Source organism: Culex quinquefasciatus, chromosome 2 (genome assembly GCF_015732765.1).
Source record: "Culex quinquefasciatus strain JHB chromosome 2, VPISU_Cqui_1.0_pri_paternal, whole genome shotgun sequence".
Lineage (NCBI taxonomy): Eukaryota > Metazoa > Arthropoda > Insecta > Diptera > Culicidae > Culex > Culex quinquefasciatus.
This window is the reverse complement of record NC_051862.1, coordinates 27,286,218-27,305,415: the sequence shown is the minus strand read 5'-3', so window position 1 is coordinate 27,305,415 and position 19,198 is coordinate 27,286,218. Positions and strand designations below refer to the sequence as shown.

Sequence of the window (19,198 nt, the reverse complement as noted above, 5' to 3'; positions counted from 1 at the left end):
AAAAAGCCTTTTAATCCAATTAAAAAAAGCGAAAGAGCCATTCAATGAGCGAACGAAATTGAGCGGCTCCTAAATAAGAGCGGTTTTGGATATTTTGACAAGCTTAAGCTTAATAACTTCTATCTGTCTTACTTTTTTTTACCTTGGTCTCAGGGACAACAGAACATATCTCGGATGAGTTTTCAAAAAGCCGTAAGAGCCACCGTGACCTCTGACACTAATTTTCGTTTTTCTAGAAATAAAACAAAATTTTCGTTTATTTTTAGTTTGATGCACTACTTGAAGTAGTTGGTCGTAAGTTGGTCGAAAACCGATGCAAAAAGGACTAAAGGACTTTGTTTACCAATGGCTCTTACGGCTTTTTGAAAAATAATCCGAGATATACTTTATAAATCATAAAACAAGTGATAGCTTTGAGATGTTAAACAATCAAATATAATTATGTACACCGAGTATGAAGTTGTCTATTTTTATTAGATATTTTGAAATCAAATTAAGTGAATTCACTCGCTGGTAAAAGATTTTTGGAACATTTTAAAATACCAGATTAAAAAGAAAAAAAATAAAAAAAATTAGTAAGTTTTATATGTAGACATCGGATAATTGAATCTTGCCAAACATCTTGCTTATATTTTTCATGTAAAATTTAAGTTCAGCGGCCACAAATAAGTTAAATTTGATATGTTGGTTGCCTGGTACATTACAAAATAAAAGTTTACAGTATCTGAATGCCGCCTTTATGACTGCCAGCTTTGATTACATACAATCAGATCATTTTGGAACATTTTCGGAGGCATATTTTAGATCAGAGACCCAAATTTTGATAAAAATAATATAATAACATGATTCGATATTCAAAATCAAATTTTGGCGAGGACTTAAGACAATCTAGTATGGACTAGATTTTATTTTATTTAAAATAGAAATAAAAAGTATTTCAGCAACATATAGAATTCTTATCTTTGCTATTATTTTTAGTTCAACTAAGTAAGGTTCGACAACAAGTTAAATTAAAAAAGATTTTTCCAAACAACTAGAAACATGGACCATGTATTAGAGCTGTTTACTTTTTAATCTTAAACAACACCAAACAAACATAGGCATGACTATCACAAAAACAAAGAGAACCGCCCTTTTTTGTGAGCTGCTTGCGCCAAGAGAGTTATCTTGAATGATTGACAGCTCGTGGACAGCACAGCGCTTAAACACAACAATACAAATGCATCTTCTAATACAAGGCCCCCTTGCTAGTTAGTGTTAGTAGCTAGTCACTAGGAACAAACACAATTTTATACATATTACGTAGTGCGTTGTGTCGTACTTGCCTTGCCTTGTCGTCGCACCTCAACGCTGCATTCTTTCGTTGTTTTGTTTAAATATCACCGATTGGAAACTATTGCACTCAATTTAATTTATTTCTTTGCAGTAAGACCCTTTTTCACCACCTTTTTTTCGCTCGTTTGAGAGCAAACCCCCTTTCTCTTTCAAGCCACTTTCAAGCCTTAATAACTTTTTTTGATTCCCCTCTTTTCTCTATACAAGCACTTATTTTTGTTTTATTTTATCCACGCTGCATGTGCACTCGTGGGTATTTTTCTCCACTTCAAAACTCTTGAAATTTAATCCTACTTTTGGCCTCTTCTGAGCCGCAGCCGCAGCAGCGTCGTGGCAAGTGTGGACTGTCGAATGGAAATAGATGAACAACACATGAGTGGATGGGGATGGATTTTGCAATCTTCGACGGCTTGTCGTCGACGGCCACGACACTCTCGCGCGCAGACCTAGCTGGAGTTATTCATCTAATGCTCCGCCAGCACGGCGGACTAACACAAACACAGACGCTTAGTCGTCCAAATACCATCAGGAAAGCTCGAAGGTCATCAAATTACGGCTCGATTCTAGACAGGAAAAAAAAAACTAGTGCGCTGATGATGTTTTGTAATCCTTCTTTTCCTCTCTCTCTAAATGTAAGTGAATGACGTAGTAGGCCAGCAGTACTGAATAATGATCCTCCCCCGCACAATCCACACTTTTCAGGTCACCCAAAGTCCTACGTCAACAGAGCAAGCCTTGGACGCAGCAACCTTTGGAATTTTGATATTTCCTCTCCAAGGGAACCACTTTTTCTCCGCAATCCGGGAAAGCGCGTGCCGACTCCGACGGCCGAAACTCCAAAAGGCACACTAATTAAGCCTTAAAACATTCGAGAAATGGCATTTTTCATCCTCCTCCAATCGTCACGACGGAATTCAACCGAGGAAAGATTACATCTTGGCCCCGCGCGCGCACTCACAAAACACACAGGTTTTACTAGTTTTTCTCCTGGCACTGCAGAAACACTACTCCGTCCCGCTAGGGAAAGGGAAAACTCGCGGAAAAACCTGCACTCGCGGAACGCGACGACGAGCTCCGATCCGTTCGACTTTTTCTGATGGTCTGGTGAATTTTCAATTTTTTTGTTCTCCTCTTTTTCGTGCGTTTTGCTTTGAGCGTGACGTTTCGTTGTGACCGTTGTGACAGCTAACCGGTTCGAGTGCCCTGGTGGTGTATTTTCGAGGGGTGAGAAATAATTACACGCTCAGCGGGAATTTTTTAGTTTTGAGTTATTTTTACGCATTTTCTGTCCATACAAAAAAGTGCTATGAAAACGTTCGAAATCCGTACTGTAAATAGCTGAGAATCGCACTTCGCCTTTTAAATTAAAACAAATCTATTTAAAAAAGTAATTTTTATAATGTTTAAAAAACAATTAAGATTCCAGAAACAATTATTGGATGTCAAATGGTTTCTGCAATCGAAAAGCATTGAGTGAAATTTTAGGTAATTAAGTGTGCCGTTTTGAACCTTTCGGAAGTCACGTGTTTTGGCGTTTTATATAAGTGCCCTTACAAAGTGTGTACAAAATATGCCCTAAAAAACTAAAAAATAAATATTAAAATTGAAATAACAAGCCATAGTTTAAACACTTGAATTAAAAAAAAGTCTAGAGTTTTTTTTTTTTCAAAAGGTGCTATAAGCTATTGTTTTTCATATGTTTATAGGACCTATTAAAAAAACTCTAGAAGTGTTTTTAAATGCATTTTACACTACACTCAAACCCTAGTGGTTTGAGACCAACTGTTGTTAAACGAACGGGGTCAATTTTTAGTATGACAACCCTTTTACACGGAGTTCACACACACTAACAAACGTTTGTTTTGATAGTGTGCGTGAGCGCCGTGTAAAAAGTGACAGTTCGTCACTATTTAGTTTGACTTTGACCAACCAACGGGGTACAAACTAAAAACGATACTTAATCCACGTTTAGGTGGTTGGTGCCTTCCTCACATTCATAAAGTCAATACATTCAGTAAAAATAGCAACATTCCCTTAACATGTTTAACAAATCAATTTTATTACTAATTTCTTTTGATAGGGTTCACAGACCTTCAATTTTTCTGGCTCATCGTCAAGGTCTGATTAAAAAAACCTTTCCAACGAAAGTTCACATGGAAGATTCAGACAATATTTTTATCACAATATCTCAGATCCGGCCTCCAGAAAGCATATAAATAACACTTAAGTGCCAATAACTTTTGATAGGGTTGTCAGATCCTTGATGCTTTAAGCTCACTTGAAAGGTCTTTCAATTATCTAACTAACGATGGGTCGCATGATGGACCCGGACATCATTTTTACTGAAATATCTGAGATCCGACCTCCAAAAAGTGTACAAATAACACTTAAGTGCTAATAACTTTTGATAGGATTGTCAGATCCTTGATGTTTTAGGCGCATTTGAAAGGTCTTTCAATTATCTAACTAACAATGCGTCGCCTGATGGACCCGGACATCATTTTTACTGAAATATCTGAGATCCGGCCTCCAAAAAGTGTATAAATAACACTTAAGTGCTAATAACTTTTGATAGGGTTGTCAGATCTTCAATGTTTTGGACTCATTGAAAAGGTCTTTTTAATACCTTTCTGAAAATGTAGAACATGATAGGGTTTCTTGCAAAAACCACCCTTTTTACAATCTTCCGGACATACGCCAAAATCGTTTTTTTTTAGCATAACTTTTGAAGTACTTAACTAAACTTGCTGATTTTAAATAGAGACCTATGGGACCCCAACACGAATCGAATAAGACTAATACGGTCAAAATCCGTTCATCCAGTCCGGAGATAATCGAGTGACAATTTTTTTGTCCACCCACCTACACACATCCACACAGACATTTGCTCAGAACATGATTCTGAGTCTAATTCTGAGTCGATAGGTATACGTGAAGGTGGGTCTACGAGGTCGAATTAAGAAGTTCATTTTTCGAGTGATTTTATAGCCTTTCCTCAGTAAGGTGAGGAAGGCAAAAAGGGTCAAACGAAAAAGTGACCAACCTCCGGGGGTTGAGTGTAGTTCAGTTCTAGACTTTTTTTTTTGAAAGGGTCCTATAAACATATAGAACACACTAGTTTATAGGACCTCTAGCACTTTAAAAAAATGTCTGGAGTTGTTTATTATCATCAATCAGAATTCTAAGAATGTTGTGAATTTCAAAAACTTCAAGTATTTGAAGAGATTCAAGAATTTCAAGAATTTCAAAAATATCAAGAATTTTACAAATTTCAAGAATTTCAAAAAAATTAAAAATTTCAAGAATTTTTAAAATTAAAAAAAAACAAGAATTAAAAAACTTTTAGGAATTCCAAGAATTTCAAAAATTGCAAGAATTTCAAGCATTTCAAAAATTTCAAGAATTTCAAAAATTTCAAGAATTTTAAGAATTTTAAGAATTTCAAAAATTTCAAGAAATTCAAGCATTTCAAGAACTTCAAGAATTTTAAGAACTTCAAGAATTTTAAGAATTTCAAGAATTTCAAAAATTTCAATAATTTCTAAAATTTTAAGAATTTCAAAAATTTCAAGAATTTCAAACATTTCAAGAATTTCAAGAATTTCAAGAATTTCAAGAATTTTAAGAATTTCAAGAATTTCAAGAATTTCAAGAATTTCAAGAATTTCAAGCATTGCAAAAATTTCAAGAATTTCAAAAATTTCAAGAAATTCAAGCATTTCAAAAACTTCAAGAATTTTAAGAATTTCAAGAATTCAAAAATTTCAATAATTTCTAGAATTTTAAGAATTTCAAAAATTTCAAGAATTTTAAGCATTTCAAGAATTTCAAGAATTTCAAGAATTTCAAGAATTTTAAGAATTTCAAGAATTTCAAGAATTTCAAGAATTTTAAGAATTTTAAAAATTTCAAGAATTTCAAGAATTTCAAGAATTTCAAGAATTTCAAGAATTTCAAGAATTTCAAGAATTTCAAGAATTTTAAGAATTTTAAGAATTTCAAGAATTTCAAGAATTTCAAGAATTTCAAGAATTTCAAGAATTTCAAGAATTTCAAGAATTTCAAGAATTTCAAGATTTTCAAGAATTTCAAGAATTTCAAAAAATTCAAAGATTTTAAGAATTTTAAGATTTTTTCAATAATTTCCAGAAATTCAAGATTTTTTTAGAATTTCAAGAATTTTAAAAATTTTGAGAATTTCAAGAATTTCAAGAATTTCGAGAATTTCAAGAATTTCAAGTATTTCAAGAATTTCAAGAATTTCAAGAATTTTAAAAATTTCAAGAATTTCAAAAATTTAAAAAAAATAGAGAATGGCATGCCCGATTCGACTGGTAGTTTGACAGTTCGCTCCATAAGAAATACATTGCTCACTACCAATCGCGTCGGGTACTCCATTTCAAGAAATTCAAGAATTTCATAAATTTCCAGAATTTCAAGAATTTCAAGAATTTCATAAATTTCCAGAATTTCAAGAATTTTAAGAATTTTAAGAATTTCAAGAATTTCAAGAATTTCAAGAATTTCAAGAATTTCAAGAATTTCAAAAATTTTAAGAATTTCAAGAATTTCAAGAATTTTAAGAATTTCAAGGATTTCAAGAATTTCAAGAATTTTAATAATTTTGAAAATTTCAGGAATTTCAAGAATTTCTTTTTTTTTAATTTCAAGAATTTCAAAATTTTCAAGAATTTCAAGAATTTTAAAATTTCAAGAATTTCAAAAATTTCAAAAATTTCAAGAATTTTAAGAATTTTAAAAATTTTAAGAATTTTAAAAATTTCAAGAATTTCAAGAATTTCAAGAATTTTAAAAATTTTAAGAATTTCAAGAATTTTAAAAATTTTAAGAATTTCAAGAATTTTAAGAATTTCTAGAATAATTAAAATTATTTTAAGAATTTAAAGAACTTTAAGAATTTTAAAAAATTTATGAATTTCAAGAATTTTAAGAATTTCAATAATTTTAAAAATTTAAATTTTTCGAAATTTTTTAGAATTTACAAAATTTAAAAAAATAAGAACATCAAGAATTTTCAAACATTTCAATATTGCTTATTGCGAGATAAAATCACGTTTCTCCTTCGCTGTGACTGATTGGAGATTATAGCCGCCTTACTTCCGCAGTGTAAAAATCAGCAAATTGAACTGAAATTCTACGTTGATTTGGCTGTCAACTTGATTTGTTTTGAATATTTTCCAAAAAGTCAGCTGAAAACTCAAGGCAAACTTTGACAACAGCCAAAAATTTGTTCTGCGGTTGTCATGCGGCTGTCATGCGATCATTATCTTGCGGTCGTATCACCACGCGTGAACTCTAATTATTGACGCCCGCAATAATATTAATTTATCAATTTTATAATTTTTCTATATTTTTTTTTTCTTACACTTATTTCACCACTTGGTAACTTTAGGTATTAGGTATAAGAGCAAACACAAACACAAATTTACCGTGTTTAAAACCCACGTGGCAACTTCCGCGAACCGGTTCAACCAGTAGGTCATAAATTTTTGTTTTGACATCTTTTCCCCGCAAAAAATGTAAAGAAAGCCCTTTTCCTCGAACTTCCAGTTCCAAATTTAAAATAAAAGTGATTTTCAAAGTGATTTTAACTCCGTTTCGAATCGTATTGAAATCATGCCCTCCGCCGTCGCGACGAAGCAATGTCCGGCTGTGTTCGATTAGGCAACCGAAGGGAACCACTTCCGGAAAACGCCGCCACAAAACAAACTTCGCCGTTTTCCCTTCCGCCGAACGTAAATGGCCGTCAGCGGGGAACGCTAACAATCCGATTGGGCGCAGTTCGGTGGACCAGCAAGAGTTTTCCGGCCGTGGAATTGTCCCTCCAGTGGTGGGGCCAGCGTGGGGAAGGAACTTTACGGTGGGAGCAGGGAAAGGTTAAAGCAGGAGGAGCAGGCGCTTCCGGATTGGAGTATCGGATTTTGACCAGTGAGGAACTTTTCCGGAAGTATTTGCGTGCGGCGGAACCGCTGCAGGGTCGTTTGGTGTCCGCGAGGACGAACAGCTTGATCGGCACGGTGCAGGTTCCGGTGCCGGGGAAGTTGGTTAACTGCCGGCCGGGAAGTGTGCAGGAAGTGACCGTTTCGGGCGTGGGGGAAATCTTCAGCGGAAGGCGATTCGGACTGGGTGAAGTTGAGCTTGAGTTTGGACTGAGGTTTGATCAGGATCTGCGCGAGAAGGAGAACCAGAAGGTGACGAACCAGCAGCCGGCTGCGATGGTTGTCAGCGTGAAGAAGCCGCTTCCGGTTGTGATGCCGCCGGAACGGGACGCCGGACAGTTGACGGTGGAAGGAATTCCGGTGCCGTTGCATGAGACGAAGCAGGTGAGCGAATGCGAATGAAAAATAGTGAAATCCTTATCAAATATTTTCCTAATCTTCGTTTACACTTCGAATTTGGACTATTTACATTATTTTTCATGAAATTATTAAAATTTAACAGGGAACAATGTGCAATAAACTGAAAACAGTTTAAAATACATTTTCCTGAGTTAATGATTATTTGTTAGAATTTATTTTAAATGTTTGTGAAGTTTCGATGTACAATACAAAATATTGTTTCTTTAAAACAAAAATTCAACAATTTAACAACATAGCAATTTAACAATTTATCAATTAAATATTTTAACAATTTAACAATTAAATATTTTAACAATTTAACAATTAAATATTTTAACAATTTAACAATTTAACAATTTAACAATTTAACAATTTCACAATTTAACAATTTAACAATTTAACAAATTAACAGTTTAACAATTTAACAGTTTAACAATTTAACAATTTAACAATTTAACAATTTAACAATTTAACAATTTAACAATTTAACAATTTAACAATTTAACAATTTAACAATTTAACAATTTAACAATTTAACAATTTAACAATTTAACAATTTAACAATTTAGCAATTTAACAATTTAACAATTTAACAATTTAACAATTTAACAATTTAACAATTTGACAATTTAACAATTTAACAATTTAACAATATAACAATTTAACAATTTAAACATTTTACAACTTTACAATTTAACAATTTAATAATTTAACAATTTAATAATTTAACAATTTAATAATTTAACAATTTAACAATTTAACAATTTAACAATTTAACAATTTAACAATTTAACAATTTAACAATTTAACAATTTAACAATTTAACAATTTAACAATTTAACAATTTAACAATTTAACAATTTAACAATTTAACAATTTAACAAACAATTTAACAATTTAACAATTTAACAATTTAACAATTTAACAGTTTAACAATTTAACAATTTAACAGTTTAACAATTTAACAATTTAACAATTTAACAATTTAACAGTTTAACAATTTAACAATTTAACAATTTAACAATTTAACAGTTTAACAGTTTAACAATTTAACAATTTAACAATTTAACAATTTAACAATTTAACAATTTAACAATTTAACAATTTAACAATTTAACAATTTAACAATTTAACAATTTAACAATTTAACAATTTAACAATTTCACAATTTAACAATTTAACAATTTACCAATTTAACAATTTAACAATTTAACAATTTAACAATTTGGCAATTTAAAAATTTAACAATTTAACAATTTAACAATTTAACAATATAACAATTTAACAATTTAAACATTTTACAACTTTACAATTTAACAATTTAATAATTTAACAATTTAATAATTTAACAATTTAACAATTTAACAATAATAGTTTAACAATTTTATGGTTTTTAATTTAACAGTTTTTTTATTTTAGTATTTTAGAATTTTAGAATTTTAGAATTTTAGAATTTTAGAATTTTAGAATTTTAGAATTTTAGAATTTTAGAATTTTAGAATTTTAGAATTTTAGAATTTTAGAATTTTAGAATTTTAGAATTTTAGAATTTTAGGATTTTAGGATTTTAGAATTTTAGAATTTTAGAATTTTAGAATTCTAGAACTTTAGAATTTTAGAATTTTAGAATATTAGAATTTTAGAATTTTAGAATTTTTTGTTTTTTTTTTTTTTTTTTTATTTAATAAAAGCGATTACACTGTTCTTGGTTTCTGTACATTCTGGCAACTATCCAAACTAATTTTCTCTTCCACCTTCCAGGTGAAATCCTTCCGCTCGCTGGACACCCGCTCCCGCACCAAGGTCTTGAGCTACCTCTCCGGGCGCCTGTCCTCATCCGAAGACGAGGACGCTACCCTGCACGAAATCTGCTCGATATCGCCGGCGGAAAGTATGCTCGAGGCGCTCGACAAATTCGACGCCGCTCCGCGCAAGACGGACTACCTTCGAGTGGTCGATTCCGCCCGCTTTCACGTGGACTCGCTGCGATTTACGAAGGCCGGTCTGAAGGAGCTGTTCCACAAGTCGAAGCTGGTTTCGCTGGGGGACGTTGGGTTTGTGGTGAAGGTCCGGCTGCCTGGTGCGAGGGGTGGGGAGAAGGTGCGGTTTGGGTCGGTTTCCGTGTCGGATTGTGGGGAGGTACGGTTTGACGGGAGAGCGGTGGTGAAGTTGACGATTCCGAAGAAGGTTGAGGATTGTCAGTTTGAGTTTTTGATTTATTTGGCGCTTGGACCGGCGTTCCATCAGCGATCGGTGAGTGGGAGGCAGATATTTTTGGGTTCTTCGGTGATAAAGATGGAGGAATTGGTGGGGAATCGTTTTGCTTGCCACAAGAAGTGTCCGGTGCGGTTGGTGTCGGACGATATCCTGCTGGGGATGCTGACGGTTCGGGTGGAGTTGGGCGCTCGGGGTTTGCACTTTGGTCCGGAGTTGATTGATGCGCTGCAGGTGGACAAGGAGAACGTTGAGGTGCGGAGTTCGTCGTCTAGTGAATCCGGGGATTTGAGTGAAGCTCCGCGTTGCTGGGCGTACAAAGCGCCACCAAGGCATCACTTTCATTGTCGACCGATGACCTGCAGCCAGGATGAGAAGGGAAGTAGCGGGGAGGGTGCCAAGCCAAGTGTTCAGCATGCAGATTCGCAGTCTACTTCCAGTTCGGGTAAAGCGGAGAAGAAAAGTGTTCAAGGGGAAGGTTCCGAAAGTAAACCGCAATCGATGGACACCCAGGAACGGCCAAAGAGTCCTCCCAAGCACGCTCTGCACGGAGTTCTTCACCTGGGTCAGCTGAAAGAAGCTTCGGAACTCGAATCCGGCGGTTACTTCCTGGTGGCGCATGGCTTCTGGTCTACCGACGGTGAAGACCCAATTCTAACCACGGAAATAGCCCAGAACGGATCTTCGTTCAATTATCTGATCACTTTCCCAGTTCTTCCGGACGAGCGGTTCCTCGAGCGAACCCGCAACCAGCACATGCTGGTGGAACTCTGGCAAAAGGCGGCCGGCACGGCCGAGAAGCTGGTCGGAGTGACGCGACTTCCGTTGCACCAGTTCTACATAGCCTTCCGGGACGCTCAGCTGGCGGATCATCTCTCTCGGGCCAAGCTTCCGGTTGTGTCGATTGACGGATGGAGCGGAATCGGATCGCCGCTTGCGGCGGAACCCTGTGGCCAGGTACAAGCGGTCCTAGCCGTTGGCACCGAGAACCAGGTCGAGTACTTCAAGCTGTCCAGAGGACTCGGACAACACCACAGCGGAGACGCTCCCATGGCTGGTCGTAGACCGGCAGTCCCGGAAGTGGAAAAATCAACCTCCGCAACCCAAACCGCCAACCGCCCCTCTTCCGGATCCAACTCCAGCAGCTACCAACCCATCAACACGACCCCTTCCTCCGCCGGCAAGCAACAATCGGAAGTCGCCAACATGCTGTCCGCGTTCATCGAGAACCTCGCCCAGCGTCTCCCCATCTCATCCGAACGCAGCACCGCTCCCTGCTACGACCAGAACTTTGCCGAATCGCGCGCCCCAACCGTGGCCACCCCCTCCCTCCCCCAATCGCCCCACTCCCAAGCCAACAAACCGGAAATGCGCAAAACGTCCGACCTGCTTGAAAATCTCCAACGCGCCCTCTCCCAAAAACCTCCCGCCGGATTCACCTCCAACCTGCTGACCGCCCCGTCCGCTTCCCCCTCCGAGGAACGCGCCCCGGAACTCCCAAAACCCGAAGACGAACCCAAACCCGCCCAAACAACCCCCCAGGAAAAGCTCTTCTCCGTCGCGGTCGAAATCGAACAGGCCGTCAATCTGCCCAAGCTGAACGTCAGCAAAAAGTACGGCAAGCGGAACAAGAACAAAGCCGGCGGCCAGCAGCAGCGCATCGAGCTGGAACCAAGCGCGTACGTCACCTTCGAGGGGTACAACCTGGCGGCGGGAACGGCCAACACGGTCAAGTCGCACGAAGGGATCGTCTACACGACGGCGGTCGTCGAGGCGAGCTGCAATCCGGCCTGGGGCAAGAAGTTTGCCGTTCAACTTCCGGTGGATCTGATGACGAATGTAAGTTACCTTGAAATCCTGGCTTAAAACTTCAAACTAATTTATCAAATCTTCCAGGACGAGAAGCGCTTCATCCTGAAGGTTTGGCGCAAGGCGGTTAGTGCCGGAGGGGATGCGGCCAAAACGCAGAGCCAGCGGGGGCAGCAGCAGCCGGCTCCGATGGAGGACGCCGTGGTGGGCTTCACGGCCGTGGATCTGAGCGTGCTGTTGAACGGGATGCCCTGCATCATGGGGTGGTACAACATTATGGACTTTTCTGGGCGATGTAACGGGCAGATTAAGGTGAGTGAATTAGGACATTTTAAGTAGAAGGTTGTTGGTCAGGTCAAGGGGCATTAAAATGTCAAGAACTGAGCTCTCTGAGGTCGTTTCCACGGCTGGGGTGCAAATCATATTCGAATACCCGCCATATGAATACCGAGTTCAACAAAAAAAATATGTAAAATTTAAGACAATTTTAAAATTTTAAAATTTCTAAATAAAAAAAATGCAGATATTGTAATATTCCAGAATTTTATAATTCTAAAACCAAAAAAAATATCAATTTCAAAAACCCAAAAGTTTCAACATTTAGTAATTTTAATGATAACAAAGTTCATAAACTATGTGGTTTTTAAACATTTTTGATTTGATCGCTATTTTTTATTGCTTTGTTTTATTATTACTTCGCTGCAAATATTTTTCAATCAGGGGGCAAAAAAAAATATTTTCAAAAAACCGCAAAAAAAAAAATCTCGCGAAAATAAAATTTTCGTCAATACATAGAAATTTTGGAAATTAATGATTGCAAAACTACTGGACAGGTGTATAATTCATTTTAAAACAGTTTTTTTTTTCAATTAAAATGTTGATACCGTGGCGTGTAATTTCAATTTTTAAACCTTTATTTTTGTCCCCCCCCCCCCTCGACTTTGATCAGAGTCGAGGGACATCAACTTCAAACAATATTTGCAACGGCCTTATTACTTCAAAATAGATTTTAGTTTTTTTGTTTTCTATTTAAATTTACTTAAATTTTATTATTTTTGGCCTGTTATATTTCTTTTACCTCAATTTAAATTATAAAATGTAACATTAAAGAAAATTTTGAAATTTCAAAATATCTAAACTTAAAATTGCATATATTCTAAGACTCCAAAAAATTTAAATTTTAAAACCCAAAATTATCAAATTATTTTTTTTGTAATTTATAGAAAACAAAATTTATAAACTAAAAAAAAATATTTTTTAGAAAAATTTTATAATTGTTTTTTTTTTGTATTTTTTATTAAAATAAAAAAAATCAGTTTTTTTTCAATAAGTTTTCACTTCAAATAATTTTTTTATTAATTTTTTTTTTAATTTAATTTTGTTCTGTCATTCTTGTATGTTTAAATAAAATAGTTTTTTTTTTAAATTCTAAAATTTGTTTATATTAATACAAATTTTCTTGAACTTTGAAATTTTTGGATGTTTTTATTGAGACACTAATTCTTTGAATTAATGAACTTTAAAAAATATATTTTTGATTTATTCCGTGAATGTCACCTAAGTGCATCTCCAGCGCTGGGTGCACACATCGAAGCAAAGCTAATTTGCACCCGACGTCAACCCCATCGCGGTACCTGTCGCGGTAGCAAATTTGCTCTCAGTTCTTCGGGATTTCACTTTGCTACCCGATATTCTGCCTGTTTGCTACCGCATCAAATGGAATTATGCATGGGAAATCGAATCAAGCACGGAATTTTTCTTTAAATTTAATAAATTGAAAAAAAATTAAAAATTTAAATAATTAAAAAAAATTAAAAAGTTAAACAAATTTAAAAAATTTACAAAAAATTTACAAAAAAAATTAAAAATTTAAAAAATTTAAAAAATTTACAAAAAAAAATAAAAATTTAAAAAATTAAAAATTTAAAAAATTTAAAAATTTAAAAACTTTAAAAATTTAAAAAAATAAAAAAATTTAAAAATTAAAAAATTAAAAAAAAATTTAAAAAAATTAAAAAATTAAAAAATTTAAAAATTTGAAAAATTTGAAAATTTTTAAAAATTTAAAATATCTAAAAAAATAAAAAAAATAAAAAATTTAAAAAAATTAAAACATTAAAAAAAAAAATAAAAAAATAATAGGAAAAATAAAAAAATAATAATTAAGGCCGTTGCAAATATTTTTTGAAGTTCATGTTCCTCGACTCTGGTCCAGGTCGAGGGGGAGGGGGGAAGAGATTTTTTTTTCGCCGAAAAAAAAACTTTTTGCGGCGCTGTACATTGGAATTCCACAAAAATTGAAAATATTTTTGACCGAACCCAGCATGCTAAATATGATTTTAAACGCAGGAAAATGCATTTCTAATTGTTTTCAGTTGGATGGACTTATATTTCCTTAAGAATTTGGAATTTGTTTGAAAAACATATTTTTTGCCGCCTGGTTTTTCGAACCGGGGGCGACATAAACTTTGAAAAATATGTGCAACAGCCTAAAATAATTGAAAAAAATATTTTTTTTTTATTAAAATTTTGTAAAAGTAAAAACAAATTAAATTTTGGAATTTTTTATTTTTAAATTTTTAAATTTTTAAATTTTTGGAATTTTTGAATTTTTTAATTTTTGAATTTTTGATTTTTTTAGTTTTTGAATTTTTGAATTTTTGAATTTTTAAATTTTTGAATTTTTGAATTTTTGAATTTTTGAATTTTTGAATTTTTTGAATTTTTGAATTTTTAAATTTTTGAATTTTTGAATTTTTTGAATCACCCACAAGAGCAGACATAGAAAATCTCCGAAACACGCACACGCAGAAAAATGTTTTGTAGAATCAGCCTGTACGAGGTTTGATTCAACAAAATATTTTGTTGAATATAATCAACAAATTTTATTGAATCAATTTTCAAATATATTTAATTGTTGAAATAAGAATGCGTTTAAATCAGATTTTGTTGATATCATTTTTTAATTACAACAAAAACACAAATTATATGTTACATCACGTTCGACATGTGTGCATTTTTGATGTCTTGAATAATTATTCTGGTGTTGCTTCCACCGCCGCCTCCCGATTAAAGATCAATGACGAATTCTTTGAGATGTCACGGCACGGGAATGGGCCATGGGCCATGTTAAAACTGACGTCCAGGTTATTTTCTGCAAGTGAGAGAAAATAATTAAAATGGGCATATGTAGTAGCTTACCAAGAAAGTACCATCGAGTGGGGGGTTTCATTGAATTTGCAAATTTGGGTTAATTTTCCGCCCTGTAAACAACACGCAATGGAACTTGTGGCGGTTTCATAATCCATATTTCAATTGATGGTGTTGAGCCGCCCTGGTTCCGGTTGCCGATGGAATCGCCCTGAACGCGCACTATCTCACGAGTATTTGGGCACAGCAAGCGAACAGACCACGGAAACAATACACAAACAAAATCACCGCCTTTAACAAAAAAAGGACTTCGAAGCTTGTTCACTAGCCGTTTTTCACAAAACTGAACAATTTGACAGATTACGGGCACGTGTTAATAACAATTATTTTGATTTAAACCAGAAAACACTATATTGTTGATTCAACGCGGTTCTGTGTAGAATCAACGCAATAATTTTGTTGTTATTTCCAAAAGGGTTTGACAAAATACACCAAGTTAATTCAACTCAAAATTTTGAGTTGATTCAATTGGTTTTGAGTCTTATTTCAACAAAAAATCGTCAAGTCAAAACAACAAAATATTTTTTTGATTCAAACATGCTTGATTTTTTTGCGTGCATTCAAAACTTTGCCCCCGGCTTGCCGGTACTTGTCGGGTATCAGAAAACACATATTTTTCTTCTACAGATGGTGGTGGTGGTTAATTTATTTCAGGCAGCTTTAACATGTTTGTCATTCGCTGCCTTCTTCTACAGATGAACTTGAGATCAAATTTGATACCTGCTTTGCTACACGCGGTAAGAGACTCGGGGGCAAACTCGAAAGCAAATTAGGTGGGAATCAAATCGGGTAGCAAATGGTTTAACTTTCGACATTTTCGAAAAATGAAATTCTTTGAAATTTTCAATAGGATTAAAAAGTTTAATGAACTTTTAGCATTTCTAGGCATGAATCAACACATAATTGTTGATTTTGAATTTTTCAAGGTGGCAAATTTGATCTCGGTATTCATGAGCCGGGTGCAAATTTGATTTGCACCCCAGCGCTGGAGATGCCCTAATAAGCACTAATTTTTCAATTCAATGACAATAACAAGTGGTTTGATTTCCAATGCTTAAAAGAGAAAAAGTTTTGTAAAGTTTTTTTTCAATTAATATTTCTGGAGCAACATTTGAAAAAGGCGGAACGACTTTGCTCTTACGACCTTTCTTTCCATTTAAACACATGGCCTTTTGCAGACTATTTTTTTTAATAGCAAAACATTTTACAAAAGTTTTATTTCAAACATAGAAAATCGAAAAATGTTTTTGAAGTATGTTGATTAGAAGATTGAAAATTTTATTTGTGTTTTAGCCTTCATGGAGGGGTTGGCGGAATGTGATTTTTATTGCAAATTAATGTACCTACAATTTTTTCGGTGGATAGGACGCATAAGGGGCCCTTTTCAAATATCCGAGACCTAGAAAATATTTTACCTAGGAATTTTTGATTTATTCCATTTTTTTCATATACTTCGATGGGGGCACACGATTATTCACAAAGCTTCGTTTTAGGTGAAGATTCTAGAAGTATCGCGCGCCTCCTTCGAAATTAGTGGCCTTTCCACGAAGAAAATGTTTAGGAACATTGATTTTCAATAATAATCTCCTCCAGACATGGTGACTCAAACATTTATAAACATTTTAATAACAGGCCATTTCCAAATTTTAAGCTAGATGATTACAAAAGGCCTCAAAAATCTCGGAAAATGCTAATTTTAGAGTCTGTTCGGTGATAACAAAAATAAATGAATTTTAGGGACAATTCCTTAGTAAAAATAAAGCATCGCTAAAAAAATATTTTTCCACCACTAAACCTTAACCGATTTGGTTCCAAATTGACACATATGCTTAATTTTGCCAATGGAATCAATCTAGGGTGTTTCATCTAGGTTTTTCCAAATCTTCCCATTTGTTTTGCACCCTAGTGTCCATCAAAAAATTGTATGAAAATTTTCGGAAAAAAATATCTCAGGACAAGCTTTTTTGTAAAAATAATTTAGAAAAAGTTATAAATTGTATAAATAAATAATATTTAAAAAAAATCAAATGTTAGAATTGATTATGAAGTCGGTTTTTTTTTCGAACGAACCGGAAACTTATCAAACGTTTCATTTTTTAACATTGAAAATCGGACTAATACTTGACAGAATATGGTCAGTTGAAAAATGATAGCTAATTATAAAACAGATCATCTTATTTTCAAAAATATATATATATATACAAAGGGACTTACCTCAGCACTCTGAAAAAAATAGATAAAAGAAATTAATAATTACATGGAAACTTAAAAAATATATTTTTTTCTAAAATTAAAATTTCTAAATAAATTAAACTGATATGAAATCCATTTACGGTTTTCGTAAAATCCTACCTTCTCCCTTCCAGGTCAACATCCAACCCCAGGAGAACGTGACCATCTACAAGGACGACGGCGCCAACTTCCAGATCCCGCTGTCGATCGACGTCGAGTGCGGCGACATCGACGCCACCGGCAACACGTCCCTGTCGCGTGCCCTCAAGCGCAAATTTACCGAACTCGAAGAAATCTCCCAACGGTTGAAGGCGCGCCTCTTTGACGTGACCGGCAGCGACGACAACGACGATCCGGACGACGAGTTCGAGCGAGATCTGAACACCGAGGCGGACGAGGGAGACGACGGCGAGTGGGTTGACCCGCTGGAGGACACTTCCTCCGGACAGAAGCGGAACAGCCAACATCCGAACGGTGAGGCGGCTATGACGATGACCACGAACACTTCGTCGTACTCGTACACGATGAACTCGGACCGTCGCGTGCCGGAGCGCAGCCTAACCGGATGTTCCGACCGCTCAACGCAGCGTTCGACGACGAGCGCTTCCGTCCTCGAAGGTCAGCTACAGCTGGAAGAACTCCTTAAAAAGCACGACCTCGACACGCTGATCAATCCGAAACTCCTGAAAAGTCTCATCAACCCATCGGTCATGTCCACGTCCGAGTCGACTCCGTCTCCGTCGCGCGGCAATCCGTACGAGAATCTACTCCAGGAGGAGACCGGATCCGGTGCGGGAACCAGCGCGGACGACGCCGACATGAGCGAAGACTCGCCACGGACCGTCACCTCGGACAAGGTGAAGCTGATTTCGAATGCGCTCCAGCGGACTACGATTTCGGACGATCCGACAACGGTGGGAACGACCACGACGACGACGACGTCGACTAAGGGGGAAGGTTCCGGCGAGGATCAGCAGAAGCGGGAGGCACCCGAGGGGGAACCGATGAAGGTCAATGATAAGTAAGTTTCAGTTTTATTTTATTTCCGCTTTTAAAATGCTTCTCAACGATGATGATGATGATAAATAGCTTTTACCAACGTACATTTATGATCGAGTTCAATATACACGTATTCAAGGACAAACACAAATACAGTAAAGGTTCACAATTAAGGCAAAAGAAATAAAAAAAAACAACGTTGAGTTGCTACCAATTGTGAGTTATTGAAAGTATTCGATGATATTATTAACTAGAATAAAAGCTAAGTTAAATTGAGCATCAATTAAATTCAACAACAACAAAAACTATTAGATAGTTCATAAATAGACCGGAAAGAAAGCCATTGTCGACCATCAACAAATTACAATCAAAATTTTACTATCGAGAAGTCTGAAACTGAAAAAAAAAAAACTCTAAAGCTCCTGAATTCTAAAATTCCGAACCTTAAATAATAATAATTTATTCTGATTATATTAATTAAAATTAAAAAAAAACAGCAATTAAAATGTTTTGAAATTATCAATGGAATTTCTATGTTTATGAATTTATGGATTTCTCTAATTCTAAAACTCAAAAATCCCGGATCGTAAACAATAAAAATTCATTTTAAAATTTTAAAATTTTACAATTCAAAAATTCTAAAATTCTAAAATTCTAAAATTCTAAAATTCTAAAATTCTAAAATTCTAAAATTCAAAAATTCTAAAATTCTAAAATTCTAAAATTCTAAAATTCTAAAATTCTAAAATTCTAAAATTCTAAAATTCTAAAATTCTAAAATTCTAAAATTTTAAAATTCTAAAATTCTAAAATTCTAAAATTCTAAAATTCTAAAATTCTAAAATTCTAAAATTTTAAAATTCTAAAATTCTAAAATTCTAAAATTCTAAAATTCTAAAATTCTAAAATTCTAAAATTCTAAAATTCTAAAATTCTAAAATTCTAAAATTCTAAAATTCTAAAATTCTAAAATTCTAAAATTCTAAAATTCTAAAATTCTAAAATTCTAAAATTCTAAAATTCTAAAATTCTAAAATTCT

The 19,198-nt window shown here is 34.6% G+C and overlaps 2 protein-coding genes across 9 annotated transcripts in view; one reads left to right on the top strand and one right to left on the bottom strand.

The window, feature by feature from the left end:
* LOC6048574 (UPF0518 protein CPIJ015043) overlaps positions 1-2,467 on the bottom strand; it is a 66,631-nt gene extending 64,164 nt beyond the window's left edge. For 3 of the 8 annotated variants that reach the window (XM_038251458.1, XM_038251465.1, XM_038251464.1), the window contains exon 1: positions 1,322-2,467. The gene's annotated coding sequence lies outside the window, so the exon portion shown is untranslated. The remainder of the gene's footprint in view (positions 1-1,321) is intronic. The other 5 variants (XM_038251459.1, XM_038251460.1, XM_038251461.1 and 2 more) reach the window with 5 other exon arrangements.
* Positions 2,468-6,838: 4,371 nt separating this feature from the next.
* LOC6048576 lies at positions 6,839-18,372 on the top strand. Its single transcript, XM_038254001.1, has 4 exons — positions 6,839-7,679; positions 9,456-11,747; positions 11,805-12,029; positions 17,294-18,372. The coding sequence occupies exons 1-4, from the start codon at positions 6,999-7,001 to the stop codon at positions 18,182-18,184; spliced, it is 4,089 nt and encodes a 1,362-aa protein (XP_038109929.1). The 5' UTR covers positions 6,839-6,998; the 3' UTR covers positions 18,185-18,372.
* The last annotated feature ends 826 nt before the right edge of the window (positions 18,373-19,198 follow it).

What these genes read in the sequence shown, in the direction of transcription:
- LOC6048576 (XM_038254001.1), top strand. Translation starts at nt 6,999, where the DNA reads ATGTCCGGCTGTGTTCGATTAGGCAACCGAAGGGAACCACTTCCGGAA. An exon ending in CGTTGCATGAGACGAAGCAG is followed by an intron (nt 7,680 to 9,455) that starts GTGAGCGAATGC and finishes TCCACCTTCCAG; the next exon opens with GTGAAATCCTTCCGCTCGCT. An exon ending in GATGTAACGGGCAGATTAAG is followed by an intron (nt 12,030 to 17,293) that starts GTGAGTGAATTA and finishes TCTCCCTTCCAG; the next exon opens with GTCAACATCCAACCCCAGGA.